General features: G+C 49.2%; 2 protein-coding genes across 2 annotated transcripts in view; both read left to right on the plus strand.

Annotated features, from left to right (window-relative positions):
- Positions 1–358: 358 nt before the first annotated feature.
- On the plus strand, positions 359–2,882 carry LOC138614790 (zinc finger protein PLAGL2-like). Its single transcript, XM_069688367.1, has one exon. The coding sequence runs from the start codon at positions 693–695 to the stop codon at positions 1,953–1,955; it is 1,263 nt and encodes a 420-aa protein (XP_069544468.1). The 5' UTR covers positions 359–692; the 3' UTR covers positions 1,956–2,882.
- Positions 2,883–4,946: 2,064 nt separating this feature from the next.
- The window catches only part of mfn2 (mitofusin 2), a 26,838-nt gene continuing 9,144 nt past the window's right edge, over positions 4,947–22,640 (plus strand). The window contains exons 1-13 of the mRNA XM_069688365.1: positions 4,947–5,259; positions 8,737–8,918; positions 10,224–10,359; positions 12,901–13,063; positions 13,293–13,417; positions 13,492–13,600; positions 13,710–13,817; positions 18,308–18,461; positions 19,159–19,226; positions 19,638–19,759; positions 20,273–20,399; positions 20,814–20,918; positions 21,332–21,434. Coding sequence (XP_069544466.1) covers positions 8,741–8,918; positions 10,224–10,359; positions 12,901–13,063; positions 13,293–13,417; positions 13,492–13,600; positions 13,710–13,817; positions 18,308–18,461; positions 19,159–19,226; positions 19,638–19,759; positions 20,273–20,399; positions 20,814–20,918; positions 21,332–21,434 — 1,498 coding nt within the window. The 5' untranslated portion in view covers positions 4,947–5,259; positions 8,737–8,740. The remainder of the gene's footprint in view (positions 5,260–8,736; positions 8,919–10,223; positions 10,360–12,900; positions 13,064–13,292; positions 13,418–13,491; positions 13,601–13,709; positions 13,818–18,307; positions 18,462–19,158; positions 19,227–19,637; positions 19,760–20,272; positions 20,400–20,813; positions 20,919–21,331; positions 21,435–22,640) is intronic.

Below are 22,640 nucleotides of genomic sequence, written 5' to 3' on the forward strand. Positions count from 1 at the left end.
ACTTCTTCCCGTCATGTTGGACTGAGAGCAGACTGAATGCTGCACTGACTCACTGTTGCCTCCTGTGGTACAAAGTGGTATTACAGACAGGATGAGCTACCCGCCTGCCACCAGCTCCACCTCCTCCTCCTCCCCCTCCCCCAGGCTCTCCTCCCAGGGGCCCTTCTTCTTCCAGCACCCCCAGGCTCACGTGCCGGGGCTAGCTGGTTAGCATGCTAACTTCAGTAGAAGATAACATCAGTTTTAACGTCTGAACATTTTGTAGTTGAGTTATTTTCTAAATGTGTTAAGCTTTTCCTGTCGGTCGGAGCTCCGCCTCCTCCAGGAGTAACTGGGCTGTTGTTGTGTTGCAGGTTTGTGAGGATGCCACGCTGCCTCTGTGATTCCTCCGCCGCTGAATACTAAAACCGACCGCCGGCCGACACAACAGCTCCTCTCAGGAAACAGACCCGGTCCAGCCCGCGGGGCTCCTCGTCTCAGCAGCCCTGCTGGGGTTGCTATGGCAGCTGCTGTCACAGAAACCAAGTGCTGGACACCGGCTGGCCCCAGAGAGGCAGGACACACCCCTAGAGAGGCAGGACACACCCCCAGAGAGGTAGGACCGACCCCCCGTCAGCGAGCAGCTCTCGTCCTCCCTGCTGTCTGAGCCCCCCCATGAGTCCGGTCTATGTCTGGTCCGGCTGCGTTCCACCATGTTCCAGCAGCAGGACCACCTGAAGAGCCCCCCGGACAGCAAGCAGCTCTTCCACTGCCAGGACTGCGGCAAGCAGTACAACACCCAGCTGGGCTACCGACGCCACCTGGTGGCGGCCCACGGCGCCGCGGCCGGCCTGCCCTGCCCCGAGGGGACTCCCTCCCTGCTGGAGCACCTGGGCGGCCATATTGACAGGCCTCCCCCCTCGGAGGGCGGCGCCAATGTGCCGGTGAGAGAGAGGAAGTACTCGTGTGAGCGCTGCGACCGCCGCTTCTACACCCGGAAGGACGTGCGGCGCCACGCGGTGGTGCACACGGGCCGCCGCGACTTCCTGTGTCCTCGCTGCGCGCAGCGCTTCGGCCGCAGAGACCACCTGACGCGCCACCTGAAGAAGAGCCACGCCCAGGACTCTGGGCTGATGCCGCCGTGCGCTCCCAGCACCCCCGTGGCTCCGCCCACCCCCTCCACCCAGTGCCCCGTGAAGGAGGAGCACAGCCCGGTGACCTCCGACCTGGGCTCCATCTCCAAGGAGACGGCGGAGTCCTTCTCCCGGGACATGTACCCCTCCTACCCCATGACCAACCCGGTCCCCGGGATGGGCCCCCCCCATGGCCTCATGCAGGGCTCGCTGTCCTCCAGCATGGCGGTGGGACGCCACATGTCCCCCCAGCCGTCCCACCCCCACCACCACCACCTGCAGCCCCCCGCGGCGCCGCAGCAGCAGCCGTACAGCAACATGTCCCGGTACCAGCACGGATCTACCTCATACCCCCCTCGCGCCGACATGGACAGCTTCCTGCTGGACCTGCAGAGCGTCCCCCCACCCCACCTGAGCACCGTCAACTCCTCTACCTCAGCGGCAGCCTCCCCCCAGAGGGAGGTCCTGGGGGAGGGCGGAGACCCCCACCTGCTGCCCCGGAGCCCCGCCGTGTCCTCTGAGCTGTCCTGCTCCACCAACATGGACCTGGGCCCCCTGCTGAGCTTCCTGCCCTTCAGCCTGCCCCCCTACAGCCCTCACATGGGGATGGGGGGGTTGGTGATGAGCTACCCGCCGGCCACCACCTCCACCTCCTCCCCCTCCCCCTCCACCGGGCTCTCCTCCCAGACCCCGGGGCCCTTCTCCTTCTTCCAGCACCCCCAGGCTCACGTGTCCCAGGGCCCCGCCCCCCACAACCACAGCCAGCTACCTCAAGCCTACAGCAGCCCGGCGATGAGCACCTCCAGCTCCCTACCTCACTACTACCAGGCCTTCCAGCAGTGATTGGCTCCGCCCACCGATGTTAACCTGTCAGAGCTAACGATGCTAACCGTAGTTCTTACTGTTGAACACAACCAATCACCTCATCAGTATTACCTCATTATTTAAAGCTTGAATGTCTGATGACGTGGAGATGATGTCACGACTACCAAATAGACTTCACTCACCTGAGGCCTTCACTCACCTGAGGCCTTCACTCACCTGAGGCCTTCACTCACCTGAGGCCTTCACTCACCTGAGGCCTTCACTCACCTGTCGCAGGTGTCAGAGCAGTTTATCCTGTAACACATCATATCTGAGAGGACGTCTCACCGGATGTCCTCTCGGGTTGTCCTCTCGGGTCGTCCTCTGAAGGACCAGTAATAAGAACATATGATCCTCATCATTCCTTAAAGTTCATATTTGAACTTTGTTAGAATCTATTTTCCAAACTCTTTGATTTTAATGATAAACCTTTCAAAATTTTAATTTTTTTGTAATTTTTTTCTGAAGTGAATATTTGAGATCCCATCAGCTGTAGTCGTCCTACAGATGAAGCTTAGGTTTCCTGGAGGGACTGATCAGGTTCACTGTGAAGGATTCATGTGGATCAGAACCACTGTTACAGAACGTCAGGTGAGACGGCATCACCATCATCACCATGGAAACACAAACACTGCTCCTCTCCATCATGGAGGATTAGATTTAAATGCACTTAGTTCATGTTTGTCGTTGAGTTCAGGCTGAAAGCTGCTGCTGCTCTAAAGTCTGTGGGTCCAACAGAACCAGAACATGTGACCGGGCCGGTACCGTTCAGACACAGTACTTCCTGTTTGATTTTGAGTCTTTGAGACGGTCTCAGGGCTGCTGTCTGTCCTCCCTCTGTCCTCCCTGTGCCAGACCCCCCAGGTCTCAGGGCTGCTGTCTCTGAACTGACACACACACACACACACACACACACACACACACACACACACACACACACACACACACACACACTCTGGCCAGTAAATTAAATCTACGTGTAGAAAACATGAAGTTATGTCCTATACCGGGGGGGCTGTGTGTCTGTTCAGAGCTGTAGTATGTAGATGTGTGTATTTGGGAGGTGGCAGACCCGAGGTGACCTGAGGTGACCCGAGGTGACCTGAGGTGACCCGAGGTGACTCGCAGCACTTGGCAGCAGCTCTGTGATTCAGACAGGAAGTGGTTTTGAAACCTGTTTCCTGCCGTCTGTTTTAATAGAAGTCCGTGGAAGCCTTTAGGAACACATTCACAGCACTTGTACCTTTAACGATGTCACTGTCAGCACTGACACCCCCTCCAGGTGTTAGTACCCTGCCCCCTACAGGTATTAGACCCCGCCCACCATGTGTTAGACCCCGCCCCCCAGCTCCTCCAGGAGGATGAGGATGTAACTGTCTTTAAGGCGGTCTCCCTGCAGGACAGCAGGACGTCCTCCTGTCTCAGGTGGAGGGGCAAGCGTGTCCTCCACGACCGATGTGATGGGGGGTGGTGGGGGCAGTCACATGACGCCGTCCTCCCGTGTACTGAAGGACTGATGAGCGTGGGACGGAGCTGTCTGACCTCCTGACTGGTTCAAGCACTTATGATCTGATCTGTACCTCAAACACACTCAGCTGCGGCTCCCTTTTTATTTGTATTTGCTTCTAGTTACGTTGGCTCTTATTGGTGCCATTAGATTGAACTATAAAGGTAGATTTTATGAATCTAAACTCTTTATCTAGTGGCAGACATAATTCAAACTTTCTACCTCTACCCTGTCGAGTATCTTTCTGCAAGAATCAGTAGAAGTAGTGTTAACGTGTAGCAGTTAGGCAGATGTGACCACTGAGCACGGGGACGTGTTGGACGGTGAGGCAGCCGCCGCTCCTTCTCTGTACTCGCCTTTATTCTATGTCTACTTATTACTACCTCAGAAGAGACAGGAGACTGTCCGTCTAACTGCAGAGAAACGTCTGTGTAGAGTTTTATTTTTGTCAGAACAAGCACATGTACTTTGTAGCTCCCTAGTTTTTGTACTGAGGTTAGCTGACAGCAGAACCGCTGCTCTGCGGCGTCCTCAGTCTGCAGGGCTTCCTCCAGGCCAGCCGGCCGATCTCAGAGCAGCCCGGCGTCCTGTGTGATGATGATGAGGTTGTTTAGAATCTCAGGAGTGAAATGAGAGTGACTCAGAGTCACTAACGCGCCGTGCTGATGCTGCAGGTCGAACCCCTCCAGACTGACGGCGATGGGCGAGCAGACGACGCCACGCTTCACTCGCTGCTTCCTCCGAGCTGCTGCGCTCCTCTGCAGCTCGGAGGAAGCAGCTGTGTAGCTTCCACCACCTTACCTCAGACAGGTGTGCTGTAGGTGTTTATATTATCATTTAATAGACTAGAAGACAGTGAAAAGAAAAGGAGTTGTCATTTTCTAATTGTCACAACATAAAGTAATAAAAATAAATCTTTAGATTTACCCTGTCTCTGTGGTGTTTTTTACTGAACTGAAGGAAGTCTGTGATCGACCCAACTGTAGTGAGTCCAACAGTACAGCTGGATAAAAGAATAAAAAGAACATCCAGGACTGACCTGACGGTAAATCTACCAGCTGGTTTTACTTCAGTTTGTGTGAACAGGGAACACAAATATAAAGTGTTGGCAACATGTATATAATAAATATATATATATACATATACTGTACATATATATATATATATATATATATACGTACATACATATATATATATATATATATATATATATATATATATATATATATATATATATATATATATACTCTAAAAAAAACGATTATTATTTATAATTGAATAAAGTATAGATATCTTGTATATATCTTTATTTTTATTTTCTAGGTGAATGTAAATTGGATCCTGCTAGGTTAGGTTAGGTAGTTACTTTATTAATCCCCGAGGGGAATTTTTTTACATACTCCGACACGGCAGGTGGCGGTATGCCTCTAAAGCCGGTCCAGTAATAAACCAGAAGAAGCGCGGACAGGCGGAAGTACGGAGTCACTGACACTGAAGTGAAACGACATGTCCTTTGAACAGAAGCGGATTCAGACAGTTTGGACTTCCTGAATTAACGTCTGCGTGGACTTTTATTAAAAAAAACAAGCAAAAAAGGACATTGTCCGAACCTGCGGGTCAAACGGAGGAACCCGGAACCCAGTGACGCCGCTTTAGCACCGACAGCTAACTCGGACTAGCTTCACTGACGTCAGCAGCTCGTTCACCAGCAGAAGTTCGAACCGCCGACGGGACGAGATGCCAGAGGGTCGTTAGTGAGGAGCGAGTCCATCCACGGTAAGTCCCGGTACCATTGCACGGACCGTCCTGTTACCGGAGCAGCTAACGTCTGTGTAGAAGCAGCGGGTCGGTTCGGGCCCGCTGACCCGTCCAGGTGGACCCCCGGAACCCCCAGCAGGTCAGAGAGAGCGGGGAGGGGGTCGATTAAGGTCTGTCTCTACTCTATGACATGTCAGTAAAAGGTTAAGTGACTGACAGCTGGTGGTGTGACGTGATAACACCTGATGACAGGTGTTATGTAACAGCTGATCTGAGAGTGTCAGCTGGTGGAGGATTGATTTAGTAAATGATTATGGGAGGTAAAGGTGAATAGATGATGTCTGCTCCGTAGCTCAGAGGTCAAACGGTGACTGATTTGACTTCACTGGCTGTGCAGCAGATTTCACAGTCTCCTCAAGGCAGGACACACCCTCCAGGAACCGGAGATTCAAGGTCCAATAAACCTCCCTGTTAGTGACTCTGCTGATGACGTCATCCTGCGGTCACAGTTCCCTCTCCCTCTTACATGTTAGACCTGACAACTGAAGCTCCTACTTTTACAATCTCTAAAAGTGAGGGTGCACTAAATTGGTGTTTGCACACTGTCCAACAGGTTGCCATAGTAACAGCCAATAAACAGCGGGCAGGTTGGCCAGTCAGTAACCTGTACAGATGCCTGAAGACACGTGACCCCTTCAGACAGGTGACCCCTTCAGACACGTGACCCTTCAGACAGGTGACCCCTTCAGACAGGTAACCCTTCAGACACGTGACCCTGCAAACAGGTGACCCCTTCAGACAGGTGACCCCTTCAGACAGGTGACCCCTTCAGACAGGTAACCCTGCAGACACGTGACCCTGCAGACACGTGACCCCTTCAGACAAGTGATCCCTGCAGACAGATGACCCCTGCAGACAGGTAACCCTGCAGACAGGTGTCCCCTGCAGACAAGTGACCCCTTCAGACAGGTGACCCTGCAGACACGTGACCCCTTCAGACAGGTGACCCCTTCAGACAGGTGTCCCCTGCAGACACGTGACCCTGCAGACACGTGACCCCTTCAGACAGGTGACCCCTTCAGACAGGTGTCCCCTGCAGACACGTGACCCTGCAGACAGGTGACCCCTTCAGACAGGTGACCCTGCAGACACGTGACCCCTTCAGACAGGTGACCCCTTCAGACAGGTGACACTGCAGACACGTGACCCTGCAGACAGGGGACCCCTTCAGACACGTGACCCTGCAAACAGGTAACCCTGCAGACAGGTGACCCCTGCAGACAGGTGACCCCTTCAGACAGGTGTCCCCTGCAGACAGGTGTCCCCTTCAGACAGGTGACCCCTTCAGACAGGTAACCCTGCAGACAGGTGTCCCCTGCAGACACGTGACCCTGCAGACAGGTGACCCCTTCAGACAGGTGACCCCTTCAGACAGGTAACCCTGCAGACAGGTGACCCCTTCAGACAGGTGACCCCTTCAGACAGGTAACCCTGCAGACAGGTGACCCCTTCATCAGGTGACCCCTGCAGACAGGTAACCCCTTCAGACAGGTGACCCTGCAGACAGGTGTCCCCTGCAGACAGGTGACCCCTTCAGACAGGTAACCCTTTCAGACAGGTATCCCTGCAGACACGTGACCCTGCAGACAGGTAACCCCTTCAGACAGGTAACCCCTTCAGACAGGTGACCCCTTCAGACAGGTGACCCCTGCAGACAGGTGACCCCTTCAGACAGGTAACCCTGCAGACAGGTGACCCTGCAGACACGTGACCCTTCAGACAGGTAACCCCTTCAGACAGGTGACCCCTTCAGATAGGTAACCCCTTCAGACAGGTGATCCTGCAGACAGGTGTCCCCTTCAGACAGGTGACCCTGCAGACAGGTGACCCCTTCAGACAGGTGACCCTGCAGACAGGTGTCCCCTTCAGACACGTGACCCTGCAGACAGGTGTCCCCTGCAGACAGGTGACCCCTTCAGACAGGTGACCCCTTCAGACAGGTAACCCTTCAGACACGTGACCCTGCAGACAGGTGACCCCTTCAGACAGGTGACCCCTGCAAACAGATGACCCCTTCAGACAGGTGACCCCTTCAGACAGGTGTCCCCTGCAGACAGGTGACCCCTTCAGACAGGTAACCCTGCAGACACGTGACCCTTCAGACAGGTAACCGCTTCAGACAGGTGTCCCCTGCAGACAGGTGACCCCTTCAGACAGGTGACCCCTTCAGACAGGTAACCCTGCAGACACGTGACCCTGCAGACAGGTAACCCCTGCAGACAGGTGACCCCTTCAGACAGGTGACCCTGCAGACAGGTGTCCCCTTCAGACACGTGACCCTGCAGACAGGTGACCCCTTCAGACAGCTAACCCCTTCCGACTGATGACCCTGCAGACAGGTGTCCCCTGCAGACAAGTGACCCCTGCAGACAGGTAACCCCTTGCAGACAGGTGACCCTGCAGACAGGTGACCCCTGCAGACAGGTGTCCCCTGCAGACAGGTGACCCTGCAGACAGGTAACCCCTTCAGATAGGTGACCCTGCAGTCAGGTGACCATGCAGAGTGGTGACCCCTGCAGACAGGTGACCCCTGCAGACAGGTGACCCCTGCAGACAGGTGACCCTGCAGCAGACAGGTGACCCCTGCAGACAGGTGACCCTGCAGACAGGTCACCCATTCAGTCAGGTGACCCTGCAGACAGGCGACCCCTGCAGACAGGTGACCCTGCAGACAGGTCACCCATTCAGACAGGTGACCCCTGCAGACAGGTGACCCTGCAGACAGGCGACCCCTGCAGACAGGTGACCCTGCAGACAGGTCACCCATTCAGACAGGTGACCCCTGCAGACAGGTGTCCCCTGCAGACAGGTGACCCTTCAGACAGGTGACCCCTTGCAGACAGGTGACCCCTGCAGACAGGTGACCCCTTGCAGACAGGTAACCCTGCAGACAGTTGACCCCTGCAGACAGGTGCAGGGAGGACGAGGAACAGGTTAATGAGATGTCAGGTGTTATATAAAGACAGAGGAGAGGAGCAGTGCATCATGGGAGGTTCAACATGAACAGCTCCACATGTCATTCAAAGGTTCATTAATTGTTGGTTCTGACCCAGACTTTACTTCTGCTGGAGATGGAAGAACCCGTGAAACAGGACATGGTGCTGGAGATGAAAACATGAACTATTCTTAGTTGTCGTCTCGTCATGGCGATAAATTCTTCATCCCAATGTCACCAGAGAAAAGATTAGATTAGATTTGACTTTATTCATCTCACAGTGGGAAAATTCGGAAAACCACAAAGTGCACACAATATGAACTAATTTACAAGTTTGCTCCCAGATGTAGCTGGACAGCCGGGAGTTTCCGTGTGATCCGGGAGGTTCTGTGTGATCCCCCCGTTGGTGTGTAGTTTGGACTGTAAGCAGCTTGTGATCCAGGAGGTATTTAACAGCTGCTGCTGTGTTTACCGGTCCTGGATGTTCTGTCCTCCTGCAGTGCCATGTCTCTGGTTTTCCCTCGACCCAACTCCAACCCATTTCACGGCAAGAAGGACAAGAGAATGATGGCGGAGGTGAACGCGTCGCCCCTCAAGCACTTCGTCACGGCGAAGAAGAAGATCAACGGGATCTTCGAGCAACTGGGGGCCTACATCAAGGAGAGCACAGCCTTCCTGGAAGGTACAGTCCAACTCCGCTCACCTGATCCACTACTGATGATGACTCAGCACCTGTAACATGAAGTATGAGTATGTGAGAGGGTTTCTTTGTTCTGGTGTTGACTGGAGCAGCTGGGGAGGAGCAGCTGAAGCGTTTCATTACATCCTGGTCGGCAGGTTCAGCCCGCGTAGACGATGTCTGTCCGTTGTTACCGTAGTTTGAGTGGAGTTGTTGCCATGACGACTGCTGTCAGCCATTGTTGCTGCTCGATGAGCTGCAAACAATATCTTACAGTTCTGCTGCGTAACAGTATGACATCATCACGTCAAGAGGTCAGAAAATTGCCTCAATCACGATATCATTTCTTTATATTGTCTCAAAAATAGTACCAGTATTATGGTGAAGGATATGAGATGTCACAGCCACCTGGTGCTTCTGTAGTGTGGTCATATGACACGTTTAGAGCCTCCTCAGCTGTTTTCTCATGTCTCTGTACAACAGAGCAGTGATTGGACAGTGAGATTTCAACCAATCAGGAGCTGTCGCAGGCTGTGAAGGGTACCAGTGATGCTGCAGAGGGTCTTCATGCTCTGCTGCTGCCTGCAGTCTGACAGTTGTATGAAATATATGCAGATATATACTGTGGTATATATACAGTTGTATGAAATATATGCAGATATATACTGTGGTATATATACAGTTGTATGAAATATATGCAGATATATACTGTGGTATATATACAGTTGTATGAAATATATGCAGATATATACTGTGGTATATATACAGTTGTATGAAATATATGCAGATATATACTGTGGTATATATACAGTTGTATGAAATATATACAGATATATACTGTGGTATATATACAGTTGTATGAAATATATGCAGATATATACTGTGGTATATATACAGTTGTATGAAATATATGCAGATATATACTGTGGTATATATACAGTTGTATGAAATATATGCAGATATATACTGTGGTATATATACAGTTGTATTAAATATATGCAGATATATACTGTGGCTGTAGCTGCAGATTCACACTTCACAGAAGCTTCGACTGCCCTTGTTTTTATGTCTTGAATCACTGAGAGATGTTCTGCTCTGAAGAGAAGCCAGAACTTATTTATTTATTTGACTACCAATTGTTTGTGGTGAGATGTTAATGCACCAGTAGAGACAGGTGGAAGTACTGAAGGACACACGATGGTCCGTCTCCCTGTCAGCACCAATAAATCATTCAGTCTAAATCCTTCCAGATGTGATGTAGTTTACTTTGAACTGAGACTGAACCTCTGTCTGATGTCACCCTGTTAGATACCCACAGAACCGAGGAGCTGGACCCGGTGACCACAGAGGAGCAGGTCCAGGAGGTGCGGGGTTACCTGGCCAAGGTGGCAGGGATTGGAGAGGTGCTCGCCCGCCGCCATATGAAGGTGGTCTTCTTTGGAAGGTATGTGCACCGAGCATTCACAAAGTCTCACCTCTTCTCACACTCTACTGCCTTATTGAAAATTAAATTCATTTTTCCTCATCAATCAGCACTCAGTAAACAACGACACCAACCCCACCATGATCCACCATAATCCATTATCCCCACCATAATCCACCACACTACGCACAACACACTACACACAACACACTACACACTACACACATTCGACACTACACACTACATTACATTACATTTATCTGACTCTTTTATCCAAAGCGACTTACAATAAATTCATTTCAACCATGAGGGTACAAAACCAGAACAACAAGAATCAAGAAAACATCATTTTCTTCCAGAAAGTCAAACTACAAAGTTCTATCAGTAAGTTCTATTTTAAGATACTAAAGTTCTACTATTCAAGGTAAAGGAGGAGGAGGAGAAGGAGGAGGAGGAGTGTGAGTGTATTTCGGAGGTTAAAGACTAGTCGAGCTGTTGCATTCTGGATGAGCTGCAGAGGTCAGATGGTACTAACAGGTAGACCTGCCAGGAGGGAGTTACAGTAGTCTAGACATGAGATGACCAGAACCTGGCCCAGAACCTGCACCTCCTTCTGAGTGAGAAGAGGACGTATTCTCCTGATGTTGTGCAGCATGTATCTACAGGAACGTGTTGTTGCAGTGATGTTGGCAGTAAGAGAGAGTTGACTGTCGAGTGTCTCCGAGGTTCTTATCAGTCAGGGTCGGGATAACAGAGTTGTTGAAGGTAGTAATCAGGTCGAGGGTGGGAGAGTCTTTCTCTGGAAGGAAGAGCAGTTCGGTCTTGTGGAGGTTGATTTCCAGGTGGTGTGAGGACATCCACTGAGAGATGTCAGTCAGACAGGCAGAGATTCATGCTGCTACCTGTGTTTCAGATCGGGGAAAAGAGGATCAGTTGGGTGTCATCAGCATAGCTGTGGTAGGAAAAGCCATGTGAGTGAAGGACAGAGCCGAGAGAGTCGGTGTAGAGAGAAGAGGAGGGGACCCGGGACGGAGCCTTGAGGGACACCAGTAGTGAGAGGACAAGGTTCAGACACAGATCCTCTCCAAGTTCCCCGGTAGGTGAGGTCGTTGAGGTAGGATGAGAACAGGGAGAGAGCAGAGCCTGAGACACCGAGGTCCTGAAGGAGGAAAGAAGGATCTGGTGGTTCACTGTGTCCAATGCAGCAGAAGGTCTAGAAGGATCAGGACAGAGGACAGAGAGGCTGCTCTAGCAGTGTGAAGCTGCTCAGAGACAGAAGGAGAAGAGAGGAGGGAGTGAATGTTGTGACGGACAGGTCCAGAGTCTGTTGATGTGGTCAGGTTGTCAGTTTGAGAGAGTAAGAGATAAAGAAGATAACAGAGGAAAGGTTACGGTGTTGGTGTGAACGAGTGAGAGACCTGTAGTATCTACGAGTAGATATACGCACAGGGACGGAAAGTGCACACATATTCAGATAGCAGTAGTTATACTCAGCGTCCCCCGAAGACTCCAACGAAAGACTCCTTTGTCTTTATCCTCTGAGTCTTCGTACGACGAGTCTTCGACGTTGAAGCTAACGCTTCAAACACTTCCTGCTTATACAACAGGGTTGGCTACAGCTGGTCAGACCACACCCCCTGCTCGTTAGACCTACAGGCACCAGGTGGTTCAAATGGGGGAGCAATAGAAACTCATGTCATGAGATGTCATGATGGTGTTGGGATGATGTCATCATGACGTCATGATGTCACGATGGTGTCAGAATGATGTCATGATAATGTCAGGATGATGTGATGATGTCATGATGATGTTTGGATGTTGTCAGGGTGATGTCATAATGATGTCATGATGATGTTTGGATGTTGTCAGGGTGATGTCATAATGATGTCATGATGATGTTTGGATGTTGTCAGGGTGATGTCATAATGATGTCATGATGATGCAGGTGTCAGATCCAGGAGAGTCTGTCTGCTTCTTTCTGACATGAAGCCTGAATTTTCTGAGTCCTTTTCAGCTCGTTCACCAGACTGACTGATGACATCATCATCATCATCATCACTGTAGAAATGTGTCAGTAGTTCTGAATAATATCTTCTAACTGCGTCCACACGTCCTCCAGTGGGATTTTCAGACAGTTTCTGTGTGTAAATGTGATGCAGTGCAGTGACGTCATTCAGAGGTCAGAGGTCATTCAAGTTTCCTGCAGTGACAGCTCGGTGTGTTCTTCAGCCACCAGCAGCTGACTCCCTCTGACGTGGGGATGCCGGTCCGTTTCTACTCCGACCTTTGACCCTTATTTTAATGTCAGGTTGTGTCTGTCAGATGAAATGACTGCAGCAATTTCATGTCTGTGACCGTCCAAACTATAGGAGCTGTCCGTCTTCCTCCTGACCACTAACACCTCCATCTCTGGGTCAGATTAATACATATTACAGACACAGTCATGTATTACATTACTTTATTAAAATAGTTTTAAATCTGATTCTGGCAGAAGTTAAATTAGACCGGAAACCAGACTGCAAGTAAAATGACCCTCTGACCGTCTCCTGGTGTGTTCTGTAGGACCAGTAATGGGAAGAGCTCTGTGATCAACGCCATGCTGTGTGACAAGGTGCTGCCATCTGGGATCGGACACACCACCAACTGCTTCCTGAGGGTGGAGGGCACCGACGGCAGCGAGGCCTTCCTCCTCACAGAGGGCTCCGAGGAGAGGAAGAGCATCAAGGTGAGGATCATTGCTGTCATCTTCTCTCCAGCCGCTCTCCAGGTATTCTCTAGGTGTTCTCTAGGCGTTCTCCAGCTGTTCTCCAGGTGTTCTCCAGGTATTCTCTAGTTGTTCTCTCGGCGTTCTCCAGCTGTTCTCCAGGTGTTCTCCAGGTGTTCTCTAGGTGTTCTCTAGGTGTTCTCCAGGTGTTCTCTAGGTATTCTCCAGGTGACTCTCTCTGTGCTTGCAGACGGTGAACCAGCTGGCCCATGCACTCCACCAGGACGAGGACCTGGATGCCGGCAGCTTGGTGTGTGTCATGTGGCCTAAAGCCAAGTGTGCTCTGCTGCGGGATGACCTGGTGCTGGTGGACAGGTGAGACGTGCTTCTTATCTCCCACCTGTCCTGTGTGTAAGCTGCTGTCTAACTCCGCTTCCTCCTCCCTGCAGCCCTGGCATTGATGTGACCACCGAGCTGGACAGCTGGATCGATAAGTTCTGCCTGGACGCTGACGTGTTCGTCCTGGTGGCGAACTCGGAGTCCACTCTGATGCAGACGGTGAGAACCAAGCGGCGTGTCTCCTCCGTCATGTGTGACGAGATAAACATGTCACAGGACTGTCAGTGGAACATTAATCCTCCAACATGTCAATCATGTCTCTCTGCAGGAGAAGTCCTTCTTCCACAAAGTGAACGAGCGTCTGTCCAGTCCCAACATCTTCATCCTCAACAACCGCTGGGACGCCTCCGCCTCCGAGCCCGAGTACATGGAGGAGGTCAGTCCCTAACCCACCCTGACACGCACAGAACCAGAACAAATAGATACAGGATGACCGAGCCCAGTCACTGCTTCCTGGTTCCATGTGGTTCACAACTAGCCTGCTGATCAGGTGCAGCTGGTTCAAGCCAGGTGGAGTTAATCTGTATACAGTATATATACTGTATGGATATATATATATATATATATATATATATATATATATATATATATATATATATATATATATATATATATATATATATATATATATATATATATATATATATCCATACAGTTAATCCGGTTAAAAGTCCTCAAAAGACCACAAGGTCGATAACAGACTCACTGATGTGAAATGAAAAGAGGCGTGATGATGCTTAAACCCAGAAATAAACAGCTGAGAATGGAAACACACGAGGAGCAAAAGGACCAAATATGGAAATAAAGGAAACACTGCTACTTCAATTAAAGAGTCAACAGGTGTGAAAGAGGTTAGGCCGACTGAACCTGGAGTTCCCTAAAAATACAGAAACTGGATATATATACTGTAAGTATATATATATATATACATGTACATATATACTGTATGATATATATATATATATATATATATATATATATATATATATATATATCCATACAGTCGATGATGTCATCAAGGTCAGTGATTGTAATGGGAGAAACACCCATCTTTAAATACTTTAAAACTCCTTGTCAACTTTAGTGTCCGTTTCTAATCATCTCAGTAAGTGCAATAAAATATGAATCCAACCTCCAGTAACAATATAAACAGTAGCCTTCATGAAGGGAAACTTCTTTTATTATCTAATTTCTAGCTAAACTTCCCTTTGACAGGAAATCACTGTAAGAAACTGGATTCTGATCAGCGTAAACACAGACTGAAAGGAACCAGGATTAAGTTAGCCTGGATGTTAGCCTGGACTTTAGCCTGGACTTTAGCCTGGACGTTAGCCTGGATGTTAGCCTGGATATTAGCCTGGCTGCTAGCCTGGACGTTAGCCTGGATGTTAGCCTGGTCTGGACCGGGCTAGTTGCACAGTATAAATCTCCATGGTAATTTGTGTGTTTTTGTGAAACCAAACTGAGGCTTAATTAAACCAGGATACCTGGAATAACCCGGTTTAATCCCTGATCAAGATTTAGTGAAACAGCAGGACACACGTGTGTTTCGTGTTTGTATGTATGACCAGAGAGACACACGCGTGTTGTGTGTTTGTATGTATGACCAGAGAGACACACGCTTGTTGTGTGTTTGTATGTATGACCAGAGAGACACACGCATGTTGTGTGTTTGTATATATGACCAGAGAGACACACGCTTGTTGTGTGTTTGTATGTATGACCAGAGAGACACACGGGTGTTGTGTGTTTGTATGTATGACCAGAGACACACACGCTTGTTGTCTGTTTGTATGTATGACCAGAGAGACACACGCATGTTGTGTTTGTATGTATGACCAGAGAGACACACGCTTGTTGTGTGTTTGTATATATGACCAGAGAGACACCAGCGTGTTGTGTGTTTGCATGTATGACCAGAGAGACACGCTTATTGTGTGTTTGTATGTATGACCAAAGAGACACACACGTGTTGTGTCTTTGTATGTATGACCAGAGAGACACACGGGTGTTGTGTGTTTGTATGTATGACCAGAGAGACACACGCATGTTGTGTGTTTGTATGTATGACCAGAGAGACACACGCGTGTTGTGTGTTTGTATGTATGACCAGAGAGACACACGCATGTTGTGTGTTTGTATGTATGACCAGAGAGACAAAGAGTGTTGTGTGTTTGTATGTATGACCAGAGACACCAGAGTGTTGTGTGTTTGTATGTATGACCAAAAGAGACACACACGTGTTGTGTGTTTGTATGTATGACCAGAGAGACACACGGGTGTTGTGTGTTTGTATGTATGACCAGAGAGACACACGCTTGTTGTGTGTTTGTATGTATGACCAGAGAGACACACGGGTGTTGTGTGTTTGTATGTATGACCAGAGAGACACACGCGTGTTGTGTGTTTGTATGTATGACCAGAGAGACACACGGGTGTTGTGTGTTTGTATGTATGACCAGAGAGACACACGCGTGTTGTGTGTTTGTATGTATGGCCAGAGAGACACACGGGTGTTGTGTGTTTGTATGTATGACCAGAGAGACACACGCGTGTTGTGTGTTTGTATGTATGACCAGAGACACACACGCGTGTTGTGTGTTTGTATGTATGACCAGAGAGACACACGCGTGTTGTGTGTTTGTATGTATGACCAGAGAGACAAAGCGTGTCGTGTGTTTGTATGTATGACCAGAGAGACACACGCATGTTGTGTGTTTGTATGTATGACCAGAGAGACACACGCATGTTGTGTGTTTGTATGTATGACCAGAGAGACACACGCGTGTTGTGTGTTTGTATGTATGACCAGACAGACACACGCGGGTTGTGTGTTTTTATGTATGACCAGAGAGACACACGGGTGTTGTGTGTTTGTATGTATGACCAGAGAGACACACGCGTGTTGTGTGTTTGTATATATGACCAGAGAGACACACGCTTGTTGTGTGTTTGTATGTATGACCAGAGAGACACACGGGTGTTGTGTGTTTGTATGTATGACCAGAGAGACACACGCATGTTGTGTGTTTGTATATATGACCAGAGAGACACACGCTTGTTGTGTGTTTGTATGTATGACCAGAGAGACACACGGGTGTTGTGTGTTTGTATGTATGACCAGAGACACACACGCTTGTTGTCTGTTTGTATGTATGACCAGAGAGACACACACGTGTTGTGTGTTTGTATGTATGACCAGAGAGACACACGCTTGTTGTGTGTTTGTACGTATGACCAGAGAGACACCAGAGTGTTGTGTGTTTGTATGTATGACCAGAGAGACACACACGTGTTGTGTGTTTGTATGTATGACCAGAGACACACGCGTGTTGTGTGTTTGTATGTATGACCAGAGACACACACGCTTGTTGTCTGTTTGTATGTATGACCAGAGAGACACACACTGTTGTGTGTTTGTATGTATGACCAGAGAGACACACGCTTGTTGTGTGTTTGTATGTATGACCAGAGAGACACCAGAGTGTTGTGTGTTTGTATGTATGACCAGAGAGACACACGCTTGTTGTGTGTTTGTATGTATGACCAGAGAGACACCAGCGTGTTGTGTATTTGTATGTATGACCTGAGAGACACACGCATGTTGTGTGTTTGTATGTATGACCAGAGAGACACACGCGTGTTGTGTGTTTGTATGTATGACCAGAGAGACACCAGAGTGTTGTGTGTTTGTATGTATGACCAGAGAGACACACGCGTGTTGTGTGTTTGTATGTATGACCAGAGAGACACACGCTTGTTGTGTGTTTGTATGTATGACCAGAGAGACACACGCGTGTTGTGTGTTTGTATGTATGACCAGAGAGACACACACGTGTTGTGTGTTTGTATGTATGACCAGAGAGACACACGCGTGTTGTGTGTTTGTATGTATGACCAGAGAGACAAAGCGTGTTGTGTGTTTGTATGTATGACCAGAGAGACACACGCATGTTGTGTGTTTGTATGTATGACCAGAGAGACACACGCATGTTGTGTGTTTGTATGTATGACCAGAAAGACAAAGAGTGTTGTGTGTTTGTATGTATGACCAGAGAGACACAAGCATGTTGTGTGTGTTGTTGCCAGTAGATGAGGAGTCAGCAGGAGTCTTTGATCCACTGAAACTCTGGTTGACATGAATGAAGCTCCATCTGGCTCCTTGTTAAGATTATCTATCTATCTATCTATCTATCTATCTATCTATCTATCTATCTATCTATCTATCTATCTATCTATCTATCTATCTATCTATCTATCTATCTATCTATCTATCTGTCTGTCTGTCTGTCTGTCTGTCTGTCTGTCTGTCTGTGTGTGTGTGTGTGTGTGTGTGTTACAGTATTACAGTTCTGCTGACTCAGCAACAGCCTAATATTAGCCCGGTGAACAGCTGGTCTTACAGCTCTTCATCCCTGATGATGATGTTCTGTATTCAGGCTGCAGGTTCATACTGCTGGTACGTCTGTAAATATGAGACATGATGTAACTCCTGGTCCAACCAATCAGCATCCATCAGTGACATCACCTGTTGGTTTGTGAACGTTATGAATCCTCCAGTTCAGATTCTGTCCGTCACCATCTTTGCTAGTTGGGAGCATTTTAGAGCAGGAAGTGACCATATTTAGACGAGCTGGAGGAGGAGCCAGCGGTGGATCTGACCGATCTGATCGGAAACCTGACGCTACTACATCCCGCCCACCGATAGCTGTAACCTGACTGCACCACAGGCCTGTCAATCAAACAGACACGCCCCCAAAAACAGGTCTTTTTGACAGTCCATAAAGAATTTGTTTCACCACCTTCATGTTCATTAAAGTGTGTTGTTGTTGTTGTTGTTGTTGTGATGGTGGTGGTGTGTGTCAGGTCCGCAGGCAGCACATGGAGCGCTGCACCAACTTCCTGGTGGATGAGTTGGGGGTGGTGGATCGGGCCCAGGCCAGTGACCGCATCTTCTTCGTCTCCGCAAAGGAGGTCCTCCAGGCCCGTGTGCAGAAGGCCCAGGGGATGCCTGAATCAGGTGGGGGCGGAGCTTATAATTTGTAAACACACTGCGTTACATCAGACCTGAGATCAGGATGATGTAACGTCCTGTCCATCTTCCAGGCTGCTCAGATGAATCTGTACTGTAACCCTGAAACTAACATCCCTCTGACACCCTGAACAGAAGCAGTAGAGGAGCTTTAGTGTGAATGTGTACTGGTGTACTGGACACTGTGGGATGGGTGATCACAGAGCAATATCACAATAATAATAATAATAGAACAAATATATCATTGGAAATATGACTCCAGGACAAATGATGTGTGAAACATAACCTTCAGTGTTCAGTTTGTTTTCTAGATTTTAAGAATTTCTTAAAGAAAAACACCAATCAGACATAAAACCAGTGGCAGGTGGAGCAGAACAATATGTGCTCCTTCATGAGGACCATAAACTCCGTCTGATGGAGAGCTGCTGGTTGAAGCTGCGTTTGGAGAGTGGGAGGTGTTCCTCACCTGTCAGGTGGTGTCGTACTGAGGTCCACCACCTGTCCACCTGTTCACCTGTCCACCTGTTCACCTGCTGCAGCTGCTCTCTGATACACGAGTCTCCTCCATGATGGTTTTATCAGTTCTGTATTAAACAGTAGTGTCACAGCCTGATTACTGTCGATCAGGATGATTGGTTGGTTGATTGATCGATCGATCGATTGATTGAACTGTGGTGTGTTTCAGGTGGAGCTCTCGCTGAAGGATTTCAGGCCCGAATGTTTGAGTTCCAGAACTTTGAGAGGAGGTTCGAGGTAAACTGCTCATATGTTCAACAACGTGGTGAAGGATTTCTACCTCACTAACTCCTCCATCAGTCAGCTCTCCTTCTACCTCGTGATGATAGTGATTGTCGTCTCTGACGTCCCTGTCTCTGACGTCCCTGTCTCTGCCCATCTCTGTCATCCCTGTCTCTGACGTTCCTGTCTCTGCCCATCTCTGTCATCCCTGTCTCTGACGTCCCTGTCTCTGCCCATCTCTGACGTCCCTGTCTCTGACGTCCCTGTCTCTGCCCATCTCTGTCATCCCTGTCTCTGACGTCCCTGTCTCTGACGTCCCCGTCTCTGTCATCCCCCGTTTCTGTCGTCCCCGCCTGCCTGTCTCGGTCATCCCCGTCTCTGCCCATCTCTGACGTCCCCGTCTCTGACGTCCTCGTCTCTCTCCAGGAGTGTATCTCCCAGTCAGCGGTGAAGACCAAGTTTGAGCAGCACACCGTGAGAGCCAAGCAGATCTCTGAAGGTCTGCGCCGCATCATGGACTCTGTTCACATCGCTGCTCAAGAGCAGAGGTGAGGATGATGACGATGAAGACTTCTACACCGTCAGGGTGTCACCTGCAGCCAGATATTCCATTGTCTGAGTGATGTCCTGCTGAGGACGGAGACAGACAACAGATGTGTTTCAGCCTACAATAACAACACATCAGCTGTATTCAGAGTACAAAACACCAAAGTGTGTGTGTGTGTGTGTGTGTGTGTGTGTGTGTGTGTGTGTGTGTGTATATGTGTGTGTGTGTGTGTGTGTGTGTGTGTGTGTGTGTGTGTGTGTATATGTGTGTGTGTGTGTGTATGTATATGTGTGTGTGTGTGTGTGTGTGTGTGTGTGTGTGTGTGTGTGTGTGTGTGTGTGTGTGTGTGTGTGTGTATATGTGTGTGTATATATATGTGTGTGTATATGTATGCGTGTGTGTGTGTGTGTGTATATGTGTGTGTGTGTGTGTGTGTGTATGTGTGTGTGTGTGTGTGTATATGTATGTGTGTGTGTGTGTGTGTGTATATATATGTGTGTGTGTGTGTGTACAGAGTGTACTGCCTGGAGACCAAGGAGGACCGTCAGGACCGGTTGGAGTTTCTGGACAAACAGTTGGACCTGCTGACGATGGACTGTAAGGCCAAGATCAAGAAGATCACAGAGGAGGTGGAGAGACAGGTGAGCCCACGCATGACATCATCACATCATGACATCACATCCTGACATCTCATTATCACATCATGACATCATCACATCACGTCATGACATCATCACATCATGACATCATCACATCATGACATCACGTCATCACGTCATGACATCATCACATCACGACATCACATCACGTCATGACATCATCACATCACGTCATGACATCATCACATCATGACATCACATCACGTCATGACATCATCACATCACATCATGACATCATTGAATTCCTTCCCGAATCAGTGGTGGTTTGACACTTGTGGGATCTAATTATTTAAAAATAGTTCCAAAAACCCAAGAAAATGAAACCTTTCCAGATTTCTTGTCCTGCTCCAGATGTTCCTCATCAGGGACTGTATTGTTCACTGCGTCTCTGTCTAGGTGTCCAACGCCATGGCAGAGGAGATCAGGAAGCTCCATGTTCTGGTGGACGACTTCCACATGGACTTCCATCCTTCAGCTGTGGTCCTCAAAGTCTACAAGAATGTGAGTTCAACCTCCACATCATCATCAGGATACTCCCACTGATCTCTGGAGACAGCTGTCAATCATCTCTAGACCTCAGTATAGGGGAAACATACCAGGACAGATAAAACAGAGATTAGTAGAATCTGTTAACATCTGTAGTGATGATGTTAACATCGGTAGTGATGAAGACGTTAACATCGGTAGTGATGAAGACGTTAACATCGGTAGTGATGAAGACGTTAACATCTGTAGTGATGAAGACGTTAACATCGGTAGTGATGAAGACGTTAACATCGGTAGTGATGAACCCTTCATGTCTGCAGCGTCACCACTAGTGGCCAATACGTTGTCCACACTGCTCCTTGAGATTTTGGAGGTCAAAGGTCACTGTGACACCATGTTTCATGAGTTCTTTCCTTTCTGGTGTTCAGGAGCTCCATCGACACATTGAGGAAGGTCTCGGCAAGAACATGTCGGAGAGGTGCTCCACCTCCATCACCAGCTCGCTGCAGGGGACGCAGACCGACATGATCGGTAACATCCACCTGTCTACACCTCCTCCTTCCACCTGTCTGTCACCTCCTACATCCACCTGTCTGTCACCTCCTCCTTCCACCTGTCTGTCACCTCCTACATCCACCTGTCTGTCACCTCCTACATCCACCTGTCTCCTCCTACATTCACCTGTCTGTCACCTCCTACATCCACCTGTATGTCACCTCCTACATCCACCTGTCTCCTCCTACATTCACCTGTCTGTCACCTCCTACAACCACCTGTCTGTCACCTCCTACATCCACCTGTCTGTCACCTCCTACAACCACCTGTCTGTCTCCTCCTACATCCACCTGTCTGTCACCTCCTACATCCACCTGTCACATCCGCCTGTCACCTCCTACATCCACCTGTCTGTCACCTCCTACATCCACCTGTCTGTCACCTCCTACATCCACCTGTCTGTCACCTCCTACATCCACCTGTCTGTCACCTCCTACATCCACCTGTCTGTCTCCTCCTACATCCACCTGTCTGTCACCTCCTACATCCTACATCCACCTGTCTGTCACCTCCTACATCCACCTGTCTGTCACCTCCTACATCCACCTGTCACCTGCTACATCCACCTGTCTGTCACCTCCTACATCCACCTTTCTCGTCCTACATCCACCTGTATGTCACCTGCTACATCCACCTGTCACCTCCTACATCCACCTGTCTGTCACCTCCTACATCCACCTTTCTCGTCCTACATCCACCTGTCTGTCACCTCCTACAACCACCTGTCTGTCACCTCCTACATCCACCTGTCTGTCACCTCCTACAACCACCTGTCTGTCTCCTCCTACATCCACCTGTCTGTCACCTCCTACATCCACCTGTCACATCCGCCTGTCACCTCCTACATCCACCTGTCTGTCACCTCCTACATCCACCTGTCACCTCCTACATCCACCTGTCTGTCACCTCCTACATCCACCTGTTTGTCACCTCCTACATCCACCTGTTTGTCACCTCCTACATCCACCTGTCTGTCACCTCCTACATCCACCTGTTTGTCACCTCCTACATCCACCTGTCTGTCACATCCTACATCCGCCTGTCACCTCCTACATCCACCTGTCTGTCACCTCCTACATCCACCTGTATGTCACCTCCTACATCCACCTGTCTGTCACCTCCTACATCCACCTGTCTGTCACCTCCTACATCCACCTGTTTGTCACCTCCTACATCCACCTG

Source organism: Brachyistius frenatus, unplaced genomic scaffold, assembly GCF_029030835.1.
Source record: "Brachyistius frenatus isolate BFR_SWC_R1_liver_20210118 unplaced genomic scaffold, ASM2903083v1 Contig_574, whole genome shotgun sequence".
In the NCBI taxonomy this organism is placed as follows: domain Eukaryota; kingdom Metazoa; phylum Chordata; class Actinopteri; family Embiotocidae; genus Brachyistius; species Brachyistius frenatus.

Excerpts from the sequence above, each read along its gene's own strand:
- LOC138614790 (XM_069688367.1), top strand. The coding sequence starts at position 693 with ATGTTCCAGCAGCAGGACCACCTGAAGAGCCCCCCGGACAGCAAGCAG.